Source organism: Leuciscus leuciscus (assembly GCF_965113295.1).
Source record: "Leuciscus leuciscus genome assembly, chromosome: 6".
NCBI classification, from domain to species: Eukaryota; Metazoa; Chordata; class Actinopteri; order Cypriniformes; family Leuciscidae; genus Leuciscus; species Leuciscus leuciscus.
Window position 1 is genome coordinate 1,720,932 of NC_138730.1, and position 18,374 is coordinate 1,739,305.

The following is an 18,374-nucleotide window of genomic DNA, read 5'->3' on the forward strand; positions in this document are numbered from 1 at the left end:
TGGTATTAACTATAGGGGTGTAACGGTATGAGATTTTCATGGTATGATAATTGTCTCAGAAAATATCACGTTTTCGGTATTAAATGGTCAAACCGTTTTTTTTTTTTTTTTTTGTGTTTGTATTTTTAATTTGTAAAGCATATTATATTTTGTTCTATTTCATTCATCAAAAACATCCAATCAATAAAATGTAATAATTGAATTACAGATTAGTTAAACTACTTATATTTATCATTAATAATTTATAAAAAATTCAGGAATTCTGGTTTGACTGTTTTCTGGCTTCTGTACTGATTTAACACACATATACTAAACAAAATGGTGGCAATGAAATGAATGCATACTTTAAATAAAGTTTTAAAATGTAATCAACTGAAATTAACTTTTATCCTTTTATATTTTGGCAAAGTGCTGCACAACAGAGATTTACTCAATTCAATTCTGGGGTAAAATTAATATTTCTTAAACAATGTTTAAATAAATTGCAATACCCTACTATTATGATTATTATAATTATTTTGAGAAGTACATTTTATTGTACAATCGTAATTACTGTCAAGTTAGAAAGCGGGTTTTTATTTTGATGGGTTGAAGTGAAGAGCTTTGAGTTTCAAGGTGTATTTGAGTAGTTTTTCTCAAATAAAATTAAGAAATTATAAATGATAACTGAGAAGAACTTCTATTTTTGAGTGGCTTTTGGATTTAGGGCCGATGGCAGCCCTTAAACTCTCCTATAGTCTGCACGGGAGGATTGATATTTATTCTGATAAATGGGGAACATTTTTGCATTTGGTAGTGGCATGTGGTGAGATAAAAATAAAATAGTAGTCATGGTAAATATGATTTAGCATACAGTGGGAACTTATGGTGCTTTCAACACCCCTGGCCATCCTTTTCTTCTTCTTCTTTGTTGTTTAGTTTTTTTTACCTCATATTATTTTATTTATTTATGTATTCACTTATTATTTATATTGTTACAATTTATTGATTAACTGTTTTTTATGTACACGTTTTTGATTTAGTGGTTTGGTTATATGTCAAGTACATGATTGTTTATATAATTTGTTTTGTTTGAAAATAAGAAAATCAAGTACAAATCATAAGAAAAACAAGCTAACATTGTGTCAGACACAATATTTGGTGATATCCAAGACTCAAGCCCAAGTAGAGGAAAGCCCAAAGTGCTATGGAGTGAAATAACTATGTTCCTAAATACAATCCCTAGCATTAACGTTTCTGTTAAAATCATTTCAGTATGGCTAATGTACCTCTACATCCTTTCAAACCGTTCATCAGAACACACACAGATACAGTCATACGATCTACAGCAAGTGTAAATGTAAATGTATACGGAAATGAATCCCGTTAAAGGTAACGCTATTATTATCAATGTTGAAAACAGTTGTGTACACATTTTTTCAGAATTCTTTGATGAATAGAAAGTTCAAAAGAACAGTGTTTATTTGAAATGTTGAATCCGGGAAGGGCCATTATTTAAAATTGGAATTTCTCTGAAATAAAAAAATATTTGGAGACTTTTGGGATATTGTAAGTACACAACTAAAGGAAATATAGTGATGATTTTGGGGAATTTTTCTTACATATTGTACCTTTAAATGAGAACACACACACACACACACACACACACACACACACACACACACACACACACACACAATATATATAGCAGTAGCAGATATACAAACCACTATTGTTATTCAAATTGTTATTCTTACACAACAACATTATGGAAGAAGCTGGATGATCATTTTGCTCATCCAACACATTATAACACAACACAACAAATTATATTTTTATTGCATTATGATACTGTAGGCTCAGCCATAAATTCAGCTTTTCTATAATGTCTTATTATGTGTAGGGGTGCTGCTGCTGCTGTACTTATTTGCTTTATATATCCAGATGTATTTCTAATATTCTGACCACCTCATGTATGTAAATAGGGCTGACAAAACAAAACTATGAAGTGCAACATCACATTATTTAACTATGACCTCACGATTGAATTTACACATTTCTGACTGGTAACGTTAGCGAACATTAGTGAAGTGTTGGTCACTAAGCTAGCTGCAATGAACTATTATCTTCCAATAAACACTAACTAAAGCTGGCTACATAAAATACAACTACTGACTAGATTCACGAGAGGACGGCTGAAGTGTTTAAAAGTGAAAAATACAGTAATTGCATCAACTTACCAGCGCGCATGCTTCGGAAACAATGGAAATTAATGGGGTTCAGTGCTGGAGCTGTCGGTGTTTGCTGGGACTATCGTCTGCTCCACGACACGCGTCACTTCCGCATTCCAAAGTTCCCGCGGCGTTACGTACATGACCGACCGACCAATAGAGAGCCTAAGTCCCTCCCCTCCGCTTCCGGCTCATGGGACCTTATGGCCCTGTCCCAAATGGCGCACTTCATGCGGACTTTCGGTCTCGTGGACTTGAATTGCGCGTGCTCGCTGAGTCTACGAGTCCGTAGGCCGTCCCATTCAGCATTTTACCGCTCTGAAGTGTGCTCAGCAGCGCCCCCTTTGTACCCTTGAATAGTGATGGCAAAATCGAGGCCTCGTGAACCAATGAAACAGTTGAACCAAATGTGCCATATTGTTTCGAGGCTTCGAATCAATCCGACACCCGTCTCAACGGTGACACCTAGTGGTCACTTGCAGGTGTTGATCTGAAACAACCTTGACGAGCCATTAAAAAAATTTGTTGTTTTTTTATTATTATAATGTTCTAATATGTGAAGCTTGTAACCTATAGGCTCCTCACTGTGCATAATGTTATTTTGGTCATGAAAAATGAATATTAATAAAAGAAATCAAGCCACAATGTCTCACTTTTTTAGAGATTTTTATTCAAAAATATTAATTTATCTGCTGTGGAAGGACTTAGCCTACTTCTTTTTTTACAGATAATTTCTCCAGCCTTTGAAAAAATCCTCTCACAAGGGACATTGCTTGTCAAATGGCGCATCATGGATGATGTATTGTTGCAGTAGGCTAGCTGATCACAATACACACATCTCACTTTATTTGGGGTTTCTAAATGGAAATGCTCCCACACCACTGATGTACGGCATCTCTTCTGGGGAGCCTCCATTTTATCTATCTATCCAAATCTATCTATATATGAATCGATCTATGTATCTAGATATGTATCTATAATCTATGTATCTATATATGTATCGATCTATAATATATGTATATATGTATCTGTAATCTATCTATATATGTATCTATCTATTAATCTAGCTGTCTATATATATTTATATCTATGTATCTATTAATGTGTCACTATATGTATACTCTGTCTGTCTCTAGCCTATCAGTCAATGTGTTGTGTAAATTTAAATGTAAGTCTAAATTGCCTATAACTAATCAAATCGCACTATGTCACTATATCACCAAAAATCCGCTATCTCAAAATCAAACTCCTCTCACAAAAACCCACGAGGTCAAAATGCGTTTATTTCACTTTTATACAGATGTGCGATTGTGTGGTCTGTTCCCGACCGTGTCAATCAAACGCTGATTCGGCGGACCACACCTGATGAAACACTAGTGAAACACTTCGAGGCTTCGTTTGGTCATAGTCACGTGACATGGGTGTTTCGAATCACGCTTCGGATCAGTGTTTCGACACATCTGCGCTTCGGGATCTCGCAAAGTTTCGGAACGACTGTTTCGCTTCAGCCATCCTTACCCTTGAAGCGGTCTTCCACGAAGCCCGCATAGGCCCTGTCCCAAATGGCACACTCCGGACTTGTGGACTTCCTCAGAGTCCACACTTTGGTGACGTCATGTAGTGCAGACCTATAGGGCCCTTGGCGCGAGTCCACGAGGGCGCATTGAGAGGTATTTTTGGGACAGACTCGATCGGCACGCCGGAAATAACGGCCTGGTTGTTGTTGGAAAGGAGAAATCACATTTTTGCGCTCCGACGTCTTATGTCCATGTCAACTACACAGCCTAATTTTACAGTTCTATATTTTGATATTGTGCATATCACCTGGGCATTAGACAATAGATATATCATGCTTATTTAAATGATGTATACAGTTGTACATAATAATACATAATGTTCCATTTGAACTAAGATTACAATTTTAAAACATAATTTAAACATATTTTTTTTCAATTTACAGGTTTCAATATTCATACTATGTTTACATATGACTCAGTAAAGCCCTGCCATTCGTTCTATTTATTTAATGAATCATAATGCGATCGTATTATTAAACGCGCTATTATTATGTTAGAGACATCAACCACTGGTCGATGACCATAATGTTTGTATAAACTGTAGGTAGCAACTGATAAAATTTACATTTAGGTCATAAAAAACATAATATTTTCTTCTCAGCCATGTCAATAATTATCCGTGAGTGAAATCTCCTCCCATCTGTTGTCTGATTGGCCTTTCGCAAGGATTCCTGGGTAGTTAAAGTGCGTGGAGCCTGCATCTATGCGGGCTTCGTGGAAGACCGCTTCAAGGGTACAAAGGGGGCGCTGCTGAGCACACTTCAGAGCGGTAAAATGCTGAATGGGACGGCCTACGGACTCGTAGACTCAGCGAGCACGCGCAATTCAAGTCCACGAGACCGAAAGTCCGCATGAAGTGCGCCATTTGGGACAGGGCCATAGATGCAGGCTCCACGCACTTTAACTACCCAGGAATCCTTGCGAAAGGCCAATCAGACAACAGATGGGAGGAGATTTCACTCAAGGATAATTGTTGACATGGCTGAGAAGAAAATATGACTGTTTTTATGACCTAAATGTACATTTTATCAGTTGTTACCTACAGTTTATACAAACATTATGGTCATCAACCAGTGTTTGATGTCTCAAACATAATAATAGCGTGTTTAATAATACGATTGCATTATGATTCATTAAACCGAATGGCAGGGCTTTACTGAGTCATATGTAAACATAGTATGAATATTGAAACCTGTAAATTGAAAAAAAATATGTTTAAATTATGTTTTAAAATGGTAGTCTTAGTTCAAATGGAACATTATGTATTATTATGTACAACTGTATACATCATTTAAATAAGCATGATTTATCTATTGTCTAATGCCCAGGTGATATGCACAATATCAAAATATAGAACTGTAAAATTAGGCTGTGTAGTGGACATGCAGATAAGACGTCGGAGCGCAAAAATGTGATTTCTCCTGTCCAACAACAACCAGACCGTTATTTCCGGCGTGCCGAGCAAGTCTGTCCCAAAAATACCTCTCAATGCGCCCTCGTGGACTCGCGCCAAGGGCCCTATAGGTCTGCACTACATGACGTCACCAAAGTGTGGACTCTGAGGAAGTCCACAAGTCCGGAGTGTGCCATTTGGGACAGGGCCATATGTCGGAAAAAAGATGTAGTCAATGGCGAGAGACAACTTATCTTTTTATTCCGTCTGAACTGTGCCCTGAATTACACATATGATGTTTGTCAATTTAAAAGATAATTATGAAAGTCAAGAAAGTCGCAGTTTGTCATAAAACAGAAGAGTAACATTTAGTTTTATGTGAAAATCGCGCAATGAACTACATCTCTCGTCTCGCACTATGTACGTCACCATCCGTTGCTCGTATGTGTGCAGTCTGGTACAAAACACTCAGGTATGACGGCGTAACGTTACGATTATGGGTAAGACTATAGAAAAAAATGACAGACGTTAGCTTCAGTAAAGTTAGCTTCATTCATTGAGAGAAAAGGTATGACGTCACATGTGCGCCTTTTGGGTTTGTAGTCTTTGTAATTACGTATTTTCACAGTCTTATACCTCAACAGTTTTACATCAAACTGCGACTTTCTTGACTTTAAAATGTATCTTTTAAATTGACAAACATCAGTAATTCAGGGCACAATTCAAACGAGATCAAAATATTTGTTGTCTCTCGCCATTGACTACCATACAATATTTTTCCGAGTTAAGGTCCCATGGTGGTCAACCGGAAGGGGAGGGACTTAGGCTCTCTATGGTGGCGTGCGAGAAGGCGGGACCTAAAGCAATGCACGAACGCACACAATGAATGAACGGCGACTATATAAAGCAAAAGCTGAATCCCGGGCTTTTTGGGCGATCATTTTTTAAGGTCCAAAAAGAGGACATGTCCGGAAAAAGAGGACATGTCCGGGAAAAGGGGACGTATGGTGGTAGGGATCATAGATATCATATAATAAAGGCTAGATGTCTCGTCCGCGCTTCTGGCCAATGGAGGTCGACGTTCGCACACTGCGGCCATCTTACCACAGGGTGCTCCCTCGAAACATGGTGCATGTACTTTTAAATAACCATAACTTGCTAAATTTTCTACCGATTTTCAAACGGTTTGGTTTGTTATAAACTTAAGAGATGTAGTTATGACACTGCATACATATGAATAATTATGTTCAACATGTTTAAGCCTTCAGAATTATATCCACGTTAATAACGTTTGTAAGAAACGAAACCGTTTGTAAATCCGTCCAGATTTCAGCGAGATAAGAGGATTTGTGTGCGTGCTGATCACTCACCTTAATTCACAGCTTCCCTGTGGCAAGATGGCCGCCGGTCATGCCGGAAGTGACTCCGCCGTAAGACATCTAGCCTTTATTATGATATCTATGGTAGGGATGGGGAAATGAAGCCTCGTGAATCACTGAGGCTTTCCGACTGTTCCGGGATTATAAAAAGAAGATGCGAGGTAAAACTATTAAAAACTAGCCGCGTTCGTCTAGTGCTTCATCTTTTTCTTCACAGCACGCTGTCACTTCTCCCTAACGTTAAACCCAAACAGCACTGAGCACAATCACTCAGTGATTGTTGTAAAATGCAGTGTCTGCTGATTATAACTTGCGGGAGGTGTTTGATTGTAAAAAGAGCTATTATAAGCACAATTATCCGCACAAGAGACGTACGTTGACCCTGTTCCCATGGCGGCGCGCATTCGGAAACGGACTGCAACTAGACAAGCAAATGTGCAATAAAAAAAAACTGCAACTAAACAATCAAATAAAGACAAAAATATGGCTAAATGACCGGTTTGGAGATTCCCTTTAACACAGTTTATGTCTTAAATGGGAGTTAGTTGAGAAAATGTGTAATATTAGATCTGCATTCGGTCTTAAAGTGGCAGCGTCTAATACATTTTCTGAATGAAAATAGTAGTAGTAGTAGACGCTGTGCGTGACGTACTAAGGTTTGCTGCGCGTGACGTACTGAGGTTTGCCGCGCTAATTTGCATGTAGTGGTGTCCCATTTCATAGGGAAAGATCTTCAACTCCACTTCCCTCGTTGAGGGGACTTTACTTTCGAGGGCACTCAAAACCAAGTGGAAGTTTTAAGGGGGGAGAAATGGGACAGGGCCTTACTCAATTAAATAATGGCGAAACGAACAAAGTTAAAGAGAATCACAATCAAATGGTACGAATGCGAATCACAAAGGCATAAAGCACAAAGTCGACGAGGCTCAAAGGCAACCATTGTGTGTCAGGGGCGGTCCTTATATCCAGGTCAGGTGCATAGCAGGTCCAATCACAGTCTTCCACAGGTTAACAGAGGTAACACCTATCTGAAACACAAACTTGTCTACACACAGAGAGAGAGAGAGCGAGAAACACCCACACACAAGGACACTTGATAAAAACACACAAATATCTCAGGGTCCTAACACCCCCACCCATAAAATAAAACATAATGTTTTACTGGTTGACACGGGACAGTGAGTCAGCAATAACATTTTCGATACCTTTTTTATGACAGATTTTCATATTGTAGCTTTGACAAATCAGAGACCATCGCATTAACCGATGATTGCTATTAGACATTTGTTGGAGAAACATAAGAGGATTATGATCAGTGAAAATGGTAACAGGTTGTACACTCGAAACAATATACACTTCAAAGTGTTGCAAGGCGAGGATTAATGCGAGTGCCTCTTTCTCTATAGTACTGTAGTTCATTTGATGTTTGAGAAACTTTTGTCGAAAAGAAACTGATCGGATGATTCAAATCATCTTCACCGGTCTGCAATAAAACCGCACCGACACCAGTACCACTAGCATCAACTTCTATCAGGAACGGTTTTTCAAAATGGGGGGCAGCAAGTACAGGAGCACTACAGAGTTTTCAGCGCTTCAAAAGCGGATTGACACTCAGAAGTCCACTTGAAAGAGACTGCTTTACGCAGTAATTCTGTAAAACAGCGATAATAACCCATCATTCCGAGAAATCGACGGAGATCTCTTCTATTATTCGGGATTGGAAAATCAAGGACAGCTTGAATCTTTGAGTTCAAAGGTCAAATCTGATCACTACCGACCTCCTTACCCAAATATGTAACTGTAGCACAACCGAATTCGCATTTTGCTAGATTCAAGGTAAGATTAGCATCCCTAAGACGTTTGAAGACTTCCTCTAAGATTTTAAGATGTTCTTCCCAAGTGCTAGCATAACACACAACATCATCTAAATAAACAATTAGATATGTTGGATAACACAATTGACATTAACCGCTGAAAGGTGGCGCCAGCATTTCGAAGGCCAAAAGGCATGACCCGGTATTGTAGAAATTAGGGGTGGAACGGTACATGTATTTGTATTGAACCGAGACGGTACGGGCGTCACGGTTCGGTGCATGAATACACACGGAGAATACACGGTATAAAAATAAATAAAACCCGTGCAAATTAATTAATGTAATGCGGAACTACTGTTAGATACGCGGATTCTTTAGGGACACCTAATCTGTAGCTCCGCCTTAGCTCTGAAGCTCCGTGGCTATAACTTATGGGCTATAATCATAGACATAATATCTATGGCTATAATCATAGACAGGTTATAATGGACAGGCTGCGATGTCAAGTTTGCAATACTGGAATATGTTGTGTGTGTGCCTGCGTGCGTGTGCGTGCGCACGTGTGTGTGTGTGTGTTCAGAGAGGCGCGGGCGCGATCGAACAATGGAAACATAAAAACATACTCATTTTGTTAATTGGACATCATTCAAACTGCAAAGTGTTTACTTTTATTTGTGTACACTCGTAATAAAACAACATTGTGCTTTTGTCAAACTGTAAACTCTTGTCAAACTGTAACCTACAACTGTCACCCAACACAGTGAGTAAGTTACACATTCTACATTGATTAAAAGAATGTGTTTAATGGTAGTATTATTTTATACAGAAATACATTATTTATAATTCAGATGAGAATAAAGTTAGTGTTATTAAAATTTTAAGGAAAACAAATATATTGATCTGAAATATAGCAAATTAATTTTAAATTCATTCAGGTACAATTACCAAACATATCTCAAGGTCTTTTTGTCTTTTTATTAATTAAATTAATAAACTAATTATATAAAACTATTGGCAATGCACTACAAATAAACTGGTTCTATGCATTTACTTTATTAATAAAACTTATTTAAAGAGACATTTATTTTCCTTTGGTGGAACAGCCTACACAGACATGCACAAAAAAAAAAAAAAATGCCTTCTACATTTTTGTTTTGCTGAGCTGTCTGGCCAATCAGAGCAGAGTAGACCAATCACAACAGACTGAGCTGTCTGGCCAATAAGAGCAGAGTAGGCCAATCACAACAGACTGAGCTGTCTGGCCAATCAGAGCAGAGTAGACCAATCACAACAGACTGAGCTGTCTGTCCAATCAGAGTAGAGTAGACCAATCACAACAGCAGCCAGCTGTTCAGACCAATCACTTGCCAGCAGCCATATCACCCTGTAGCCCAAGACCGGTTGCCCACTGAAGCTAAGCAGGGCTGAGCCTGGTTAGTACCTGGATGGGAGACCTCCTGAGAAAACCAGGTTGCCGCTGGAAGAGGTGTTAGTGAGGCCAGCAGGGGGTGCTCACCCTGTGGTCTGTGTGGGTCCTAATGCCCCAGTATAGTGACGGGGGCACTATACTGCCAAAAGAGCACCGTCCTTCGGATGAGACGTTAAACCGAGGTCCTGACTCTCTGTGGTCATTAAAAATCCCAGTAGAAAAAGAGTAGGGGTGTAACCCCGGCATCCTGGCCAAATTTGCCCCTTGGCCTCTGTCCATCATGGCCTCCTAATCATCCCCATATACTGATTGGCTTCATCACTGTCTCCTCTCCACCAGTAAGCTGGTGTGTGGTGGGCGTTCTGGCGCAATATGGCTGCCGTCGCATCATCCAAGTGGATGCTGCACATTGGTGGTGGTTGAGGAGATTCCCCCATCTATGTAAAGCGCTTTGAGGTCTCAGAAAAAGCGCTATATAAATGTAACAAATTATTATTATTATTATTAACAGACTGAGCTGTCTGGCCAATCAGAGTAGAGTAGCTCATGGAAAGGAGGGATTTAGAGAGACTGATTCACCTGACAAGTCGTTTGAGAATCATTGAACAATCTGGTGATGTGCAAATGTATATTATGAGAAAATGACACCTTTCGACCGTTTTTCGACCTTTGATGCATGTAAACCTGTTGTAGGAGACTCCAGCAACATTAGGAAACTTTAAAATAGCATAATAGGGGCACTTTAATAAGAAAACAAAATCAAGTTGACAGGCCCATCATATCTACATCCCTCAGTTTATTCATATTTATTCAATTTCATACATCAGAAACATAATAAAGTTGCTTGACTGGTTCTGTCATAGATCTTGTCATATCGTCAATATCTCCTCATGAAACAAGAGGTAACATTTAAAAAAGGAATGTCAATCTAAACATTCCAGAAAAAACACTCCATGAAAGATGTATTAATGTGTTTGTGCTAACGTTTTGAGGACGCTATTAAAGACCAGATAACATTGAACGAACATTCTATAAGTGTTACGTTTGTTCATAACTTTAGCCAAAGTTCACAGAACTTTTTGAAAAACTTGATTTAACCCATTAAAATGAATTTGGTTGGTATAAATTAATGTATTTAGGTTGATTCAGCAATATTACAATATTAATGAATAATATTTTTTACTTGACTGCAACCAGTTAATTTAGTGTATTTAAGCAGTTAATGTTATCATGTTTAGGTCACCATGTTTGATCAGTACAGCTGTGATAGGAGAGAGAGAGTGGGGCACAGCCTAACGCTTCTTGACTTTCTCAGTTTATCTATTTAGGATTCAGAGTATTTATTTTTCCCACATTAATCTCACACATGTCTAGTACAATTTTATGTTTTTTCTTTTCATTAATACAGTGTTTACTTTTTTCTTGATATACCCTGAAAGAATGGAAGTGAAATGTGACAACATGCCCCATAGGTGGTGCTCACTGTAACATGACCATATGACAGATTAAAACGTTATCTGATCTAATCAAAACAATATACAAGACAAACTAAAATATTTTCTCAATAAAACACTATTATTAACTTTTTCATATAAAATGTCATCTTTTAATCATTCAAAATAAACACATTTTTGAGTTTGACAATAAACACATCGCAAAACACAGCTATACAGCATAGTTCAAAACATAATAATACATTAATAATTTCTGAACATTGTTTTTCTCATGGTTTCTCAATAGAATTAATAGAATCTAATATCATAGTTCTAATAGGGGCTCATTGTAACACAGTGTGACAACATGCCCCGCCTGAGCAAATGGGTTCTCTTACGAGAGGTCTCTCGTACTGCGTAAGATATCTTACGCTAGGGGAAAATCCTTTTCCGCGAGATATTGAAGCCAAAAATTATCCTTAATTTTGTAATAATGCAAAACGCGTTGCAGCAGCAATGCAGACATAGGCGAGACAGCTCGCGCGCCTATTGGCTGCTCTGCGGCAACTGCAGCAGCCTATCGAGCGAGGCCTGGCGTGACGTCAGACCCAATCAGGGCACTTCGCGCCCGCTGCGTCACGTCCCGCCGAAATGGGCGTGGTCTAGGCCTATAAATATCGCTCGCAGGCAGCTATTATCTGATTTTTCATCCTTCAAGCGAAGCACACGCATCGCTGGAGCTGGATTAGAAGCCGCGCCGTCGAGAGAGAGCACCTTCAGCGGGACGAGTCACTGAAGTCGCTGGCCGCGCCGCCTTCCTGCCTTCCTGCTGCGCTTTCCGGCGCTTATATCCTTCTCTTTTATTACACTTTATTTCTGTGTGTGTGTGTCGCCGCCGCGACACACATTCTAAAAGAGCTAGCGTCTTTTTAAAGATGCCTTCCTGCGGCTCGTGCAGAGCCACACTCAGCGACGGGGACCGCCACGTGATCTGCGTTTCCTGCCTGGGGGAGGAACATGCAGCTCTCGCGCTCGCTGACGGCGGATGCCCTCACTGCGAGCTGATGGCAATGGCGACTCTGAGGACTCGCCTAGCCGTCTTCACCGAGACTGCTCCCCCGCCCGCCGCGGCGTCGCGCCGTAAAAAGCGCCGTGCCCAGCGGGCCCCGGAACCCTCCCTCAGCCGCCAAAGCTCGCCGGTTCGCCCGCTTGCTTCCCCGGCTTCTTCTGTTTCGCTTCCTGACGGACAGCGGCCGCCGTCTGCCGCCGCTTCCGTTGATATCGCGGATGAGGAAGCCCTGCTGGGAGAGGATGATTCCTGCTCTATCCTGGCGTCAGGCAGTGAGGATTGGGCGGGCTCTGAGGACCCCGCACCCCCTGCCCGCACGTCGTCAGGCAAGAGAGCTTCCATTGAGACGGAACTCATGCGAGTACTCGCACAGGCCGCGGTGAGCCTCGGCCTCGAGTGGTCTTCGCCTGAGCAGCCCGCTCACAACCGGCTGGATGGATTTTTCCTGCCTGGGGAGCGCGCTTCGCCTGCGTCCAGACCGGCGCCTTTTCTTCCTGAGTTACACGAAGAAGTCGCCAAGTCCTGGAGCGCCCCCTATTCTGCTAGAGTGCGTCCTGCTGTTTCTTTGGCATTCTCCGCCGTTGACGATGCCAAGAACAAAGGATACCTCTCGCTGCCGCCGGTTGAAGAGGCGATAGCGGCCCACTTATGTCCGCCCTCCGCTGGACGGCGCGCTAAGCCGGCCCTGCCCTCTAAAGCTTGCCGCACGACGTCAAGCCTGCTCCGCCGCGCTTTCTCCGCCGCCGGGCAAGCTCCGTCAGCGTTGCACACCATGGCAACGCTCCAGATCTTCCAGGCCGATCTCCTCCGTAAGCTGGATGAGGAAGGACCTGACGCGATCTGCGTGCCGGACTTAAGGAGTGCCACGGACCTCGCTCTTCGTGCTACTAAGTCCGCAGCACAAGCCATCGGACGGACTATGGCTTCTCTCACCGTGTCTGAGAGACATCTTTGGCTGACGCTCTCGGAAATGGCCGAGTCTGAACGCACCGCGTTCCTCGACGCCCCGCTTTCCGCCACAGGCCTCTTTGGATCCTCCGTCAAGGACTTCGCGGAGAGATTCGCAGAGGTACAGAAAGCGTCTCAGGCTATGAAGCACTTCCTCCCGAAGCGCTCCAGCTCTGCAGCAGGCCGTGCGAAACCGTCTGCTCAGAGCTCACAGCCACAGCCACCGTCCACTGCCTCCACTTCACAGCGCCGCCAGGCCAGAAGCGCGAGACCGCGCTCCCGCTCATCCACCTAGGATCACGGTGAAGCCCGAGGCCCCGAAGTCGTCCTAGCACAGCTAGGAAAACGACGGTGTTCCAGTCCCGCTGCGGCCGGACTCACACCAAAGCTATTCGCTCGTCCAGTTCCAGAAAATGTGACTGTTCCAGTGTTTTCTGCAGCCAACAAGTCGGTTCTGTCACCCGCTTGCCTGCACACAAATGCCGTTTTCACGGCTACCCAGATAAATCCCCAAAAGAGTGTATTTTCTGGTGTCCCGGCCACGGCCGATGGTGTTTCATGTGTAGTAAGAATGCCCACTGCCCAGTGCCCATCCCTACACATAAGCACAGCCTGTCACACAGGGCTCGCGCACATAAAACCGACTCAGATCGGTTGTGCTTCAAACATGGTGAACGTGCCCACTACCCAGTGCCCACTAACACCACGTTATGCATGTCTCACGGTTTCTGTAAAAACGAAACCAACGTGCACTCGCTTCACGCAAGCGAACGATGCTTTCGGTGTGATAAATGTGCCCGCTGTCCCGCGCCCACATCCACACATAGACATGACAGTTCCCACGGGAACCGCCCAGCCCTCCCCCTCGCGGTTAACCACCGCAGAGGAGTCGAGCGCGGGCAATCTGCACATAAACTGCCTCGAAATGCTGGCAGTAGACAACGCGCTGACGCGTTTTTGTCCCCAAATAAAAGGTCACCACGTCTTGGTCCGTTCGGACAACATGTCTGTGGTGTCCTACATAAATCGCCAGGACGGCATCAGATCCGAGAAACTGTACAGGCTGGCAGAACGCCTCCTGGTATGGGCTCAGTGCAACCTGCGCTCGCTCAGAGCAGCGCACGTGCCAGGGATCTTGAATATAGGACCGGACAGACTGTCCAGGGACAATGTTCCGGCAGGCGAGTGGTCTCTACACCCACAGACAGTCCATCTGCTGTGGAAGAAATTCGGCAGAGCGGAAGTGGACCTGTTTGCGTCTCAAGAAAACGCTCACTGTCAAGAATTTTTCTCCAAGAGCAGGAGCGCGCTGGCCCATGTGTGGCCCCGCCGCCCGCTCTATGCTTTTCCCCCCGTCTCTCTCCTGCCTCAGGTGATAGAACGGATCAGGGAAGAAGGATGCTCAGTACTGCTGGTAGCACCGTTCTGGAAAAACCAACCTTGGTTCCCAGCCGTGATGCAGTTAGCAAGTACTGCCCCGTGGCCAGTACCAATGAGGAGAGATCTCCTCTAACAGGCCCGCGGCTCGATCTGGCATCCTCACCCGGAACTATGGTCCCTTCATGTCTGGGCCATCAACGGGTACATGTTGGACTCCCTAAAGGAGTATTAAACACGATCACGCAGGCTAGAGCTCCGTCTACAAGACGACTCTATTCTTCGAAATGGTCGGTGTTTTCGGGCTGGTGCACAGCCCGTGGTGTGTCACCCACAAACTGTGGTGTGACGGAGGTGCTTTCCTTCCTACAAGAGCTGTTGGATGGGGGCAGGGCCCCCTCCACGCTCAAAGTTTATGTGGCGGCTATAGCAGCGTTCTCAGAAACAACGCTTGGTCAGTCAATAGGAAGGAACGATTTAGTCATCCGCTTCCTTAGAGGGGCTAAGAGACTGAATCCTCCCAGACCTCCCTCAGTCCCCGTATGGGACCTTTCTACGGTTCTGGAAGCCATGAAAGGTGCGCCATTTGAGCCTTTACAGTCAATCGATTTGAAACACCTGTCTTTCAAGACGGTGTTTTTGCTGGCTCTCGCTTCAGTGAAGCGCATAGGGGATCTGCACGCGCTCTCTGTGAGCGCGGCGTGCATGGAGTTTGGGCCCAATGACTCAAAAGTTATACTCAAACCTAAGCACGGTTATGTTCCAAAATCCCTCAACACACCGTTTAGGGCGCAGGTTATCTCCCTGTCAGCCCTACCGGTCCCTGATGAGGAAAGAGACGCGAGCCTCCTTTGCCCAGTCAGGGCATTACGAGCTTATGTGTCTCGCTCGTCTGTTTTCAGACAGACGGAGCAGCTCTTTGTTTCGTTTAGCGGACGTTCTAAGGGACTAGCCGCGTCGAAACAGAGCCTATCCAGATGGATAGTTGATGCTATAGCGCTGGCATACGCCTCCAAGGGCATGCAGTGCCCATTGGGTGTCAGAGCGCACTCCACGAGAGGCATGGCCTCTTCGTGGGCCTGGTCAAGTGGGATTACCTTGCAAGATATTTGTATGGCGGCAGCAGGGGCGTAGCACCAAATTTTGGGCCCTGGGTACAAACCATCTTGCTGGGCCCCGTACCAAATACCATAGTGATACCAATGGGTGGGGTATTGCATTTTTATCATAAAAACACTTAAAATGCAAACAAAATAAGCCACACTCTGATTAATATATTTTTGTGTTATTGTCAAAAGTACAAGACAATTGATGATTATTTGTCTGTTTAAAATAAATGCAGACTATAGAATCACAGGGTACACTAACCGCCAAACTAGACATTCAGTCTTTGAATTACGTTTTTAAAATAAGTCATTTTCAATCATTAAGATGTGCATTAAACTGAGAACAATCCTGTACTTAATGTAAGAGCGTGCGCGAGCTAATTTGCATAACATTGCGGTAAAATAGGCGCTAACGATCTGTGTTTTCGCGGGTGTTAGATTTTGACAATGGAGGGAAATATACAGTGTTTTCATGTAAACTTCTCACTCTGGGGAGAACTGCAGCAGAAGAGGAGACAAGCTGCGCATCTGCCTGGAGTGGCAGTGTGTTGAGCTCCCAGCTCCGCCTCCGTCTGCTTCTCACTCCGTTATTTACCCAAACATTGTTTGCTCGCTATGTAGGTTGTGATACTATAAAGTATTGATATATAATTCAAATAAAGTACGAACATAAATGTATGCTATTCTACCTGGAGTAGATATTTATGTTAAAACAATGTCAATGCTCGATGATGCATTTGGAGCTCACCTTTCTTTTCAAAAAACTGAGTGAGCAACTTCTTGCCCTCATTTGCCTTTCTCTCTTTAATCTTCTTTTCTTTTCGTTTTTGAGCCCCTGATTTTCCTTTATTAAGGAAAGACATGACTCTTCCCCTGTCTTCCTAGTTCCTATCACGGCTCACTCCAGCTCCTGTCTCATCATCAACTGATTCACCGACCGCAGGTCCGCAGCAGAATCACCTGAACTGCGGGTCGTACCATTTACATTGATTCGAGAGGGGTGGTGGGGCCCTGCACAGCATGAAAATTACTTTTTTTATACCAAACCAGTGCCTAACTACAAGTTTAGTTTTGCACAGGAACTTTTTTATTTGTACATAAATGCTATACAAATGTTAGTGCATATATATGTATGTATAGAAAACTGACTTCTAAGGGCCCCCCCCCTGCCTCGGGCCCTGGGTACTCGGTACCCTTTACCCCCCCTTTACGACGCCCCTGGGCGGCAGGCTGGGCCTCCCCGTCTACATTTATAAGGTTTTATAACCTAGAGGTTCCCGCCCTGCAGGCCAGGCTGCTGTCGGTCTAAATTACCAGTATTATCTGACCTGATGCGATCAGCTCAGAATGCTGCGTCTGCTGAGCACAGCTCAATGTTCGACAGTATAAAGCTGGGCAAACTGTGTAAGACCCACATTTTCCCCATCAGTTCAGGCCGTACCCCGCCCTGTCTGTATGATGAAATTCGCGTCCCATCGACGCTACTATATGTGGAAAAGTGAGGCTGCACCCCTCCCTCTTCCCGGACTCCCTGTGAGTTCCCTGAGTGATTGTGCACTATATGTACCCCGGGCTTTCGCCCTTGGGTCTTTGGTGTCAGATCTCAGCATACACGGCGTTTTACATTGGGTCCCCTAGCGTAAGATATCTTACGCAGTACGAGAGACCTCTCGTAAGAGAACGTACTCGGTTACTAACGTAACCTCGGTTCTCTCTAGAAGAGGGAACGAGTACTGCGTATCTTGCCGTGCATGCACACGCTCTGGTTGCTTCGATGATGAAAAACCAGATAATAGCTGCCTGCGAGCGATATTTATAGGCCTAGACCACGCCCATTTCGGCGGGACGTGACGCAGCGGGCGCGAAGTGCCCTGATTGGGTCTGACGTCACGCCAGGCCTCGCTCGATAGGCTGCTGCAGTTGCCGCAGAGCAGCCAATAGGCGCGCGAGCTGTCTCGCCTATAGGCCAATTTATACTTCTGCGTCGAGGGTACGCCGTAGTGTACGTCGTAGGCTACGCACGTAGGTGACGCCGTCGTGAGCATTTATACTTCTGTGAATGTCTGTGTTGATGTGCAGTTACACCGCCGAAACGCTAGTTGGCGCGGGTGGGTTTTTAATGTTCCAGTTCCACTGTGTTTACATTCCTCGCGGCTATTTTGAGTTTAGGTTTCTACGAGCAATGGCGACTGAAGGAGTCATACAGATGGCTGTATTTCCACACTTCTTCAAGCAATCTCTCGGTCACTTGGTCTATTTCCATGGCTCTTCACTGATCTTCGGAATTTAAAAATGGCGGGCGGGCGGTGCAGAGTGTAGGAGGAAACGCGATGCTATCCAGCCGACCAATCACAGATCTTGCGGTCCGCGTCGCCGCGACGCGTAGTTACATTTTTGAGGAGGTGCGCGTCAGGGTACGGCGAAGGGTACGACGTATGGTACATGTCAATGCGTATGCTACGCCGTACCTTCTACGCGCACCCGACGCAGAAGTATAAATTGGCCTTATGTCTGCATTGCTGCTGCAACGCGTTTTGCATTATTACAAAATTAAGGATAATTTTTGGCTTCAATATCTCGCGGAAAAGGATTTTCCCCTAGCGTAAGATATCTTACGCAGTACTCGTTCCCTCTTCTAG

General features: G+C 43.7%; 1 protein-coding gene and 1 long non-coding RNA gene across 2 annotated transcripts in view; one reads left to right on the plus strand and one right to left on the minus strand.

Moving 5' to 3' along the window:
• LOC309501944 (uncharacterized protein) overlaps positions 1-2,406 on the minus strand; it is a 33,612-nt gene extending 31,206 nt beyond the window's left edge. The window contains exon 1 of the mRNA XM_082174237.1: positions 2,220-2,406. Coding sequence (XP_082030363.1) covers positions 2,220-2,229 — 10 coding nt within the window. The 5' untranslated portion in view covers positions 2,230-2,406. The remainder of the gene's footprint in view (positions 1-2,219) is intronic.
• LOC309502108 overlaps positions 1-18,374 on the plus strand; it is a 105,018-nt gene that overhangs the window by 71,206 nt on the left and 15,438 nt on the right. The gene's annotated exons all lie outside the window — the stretch shown is intronic.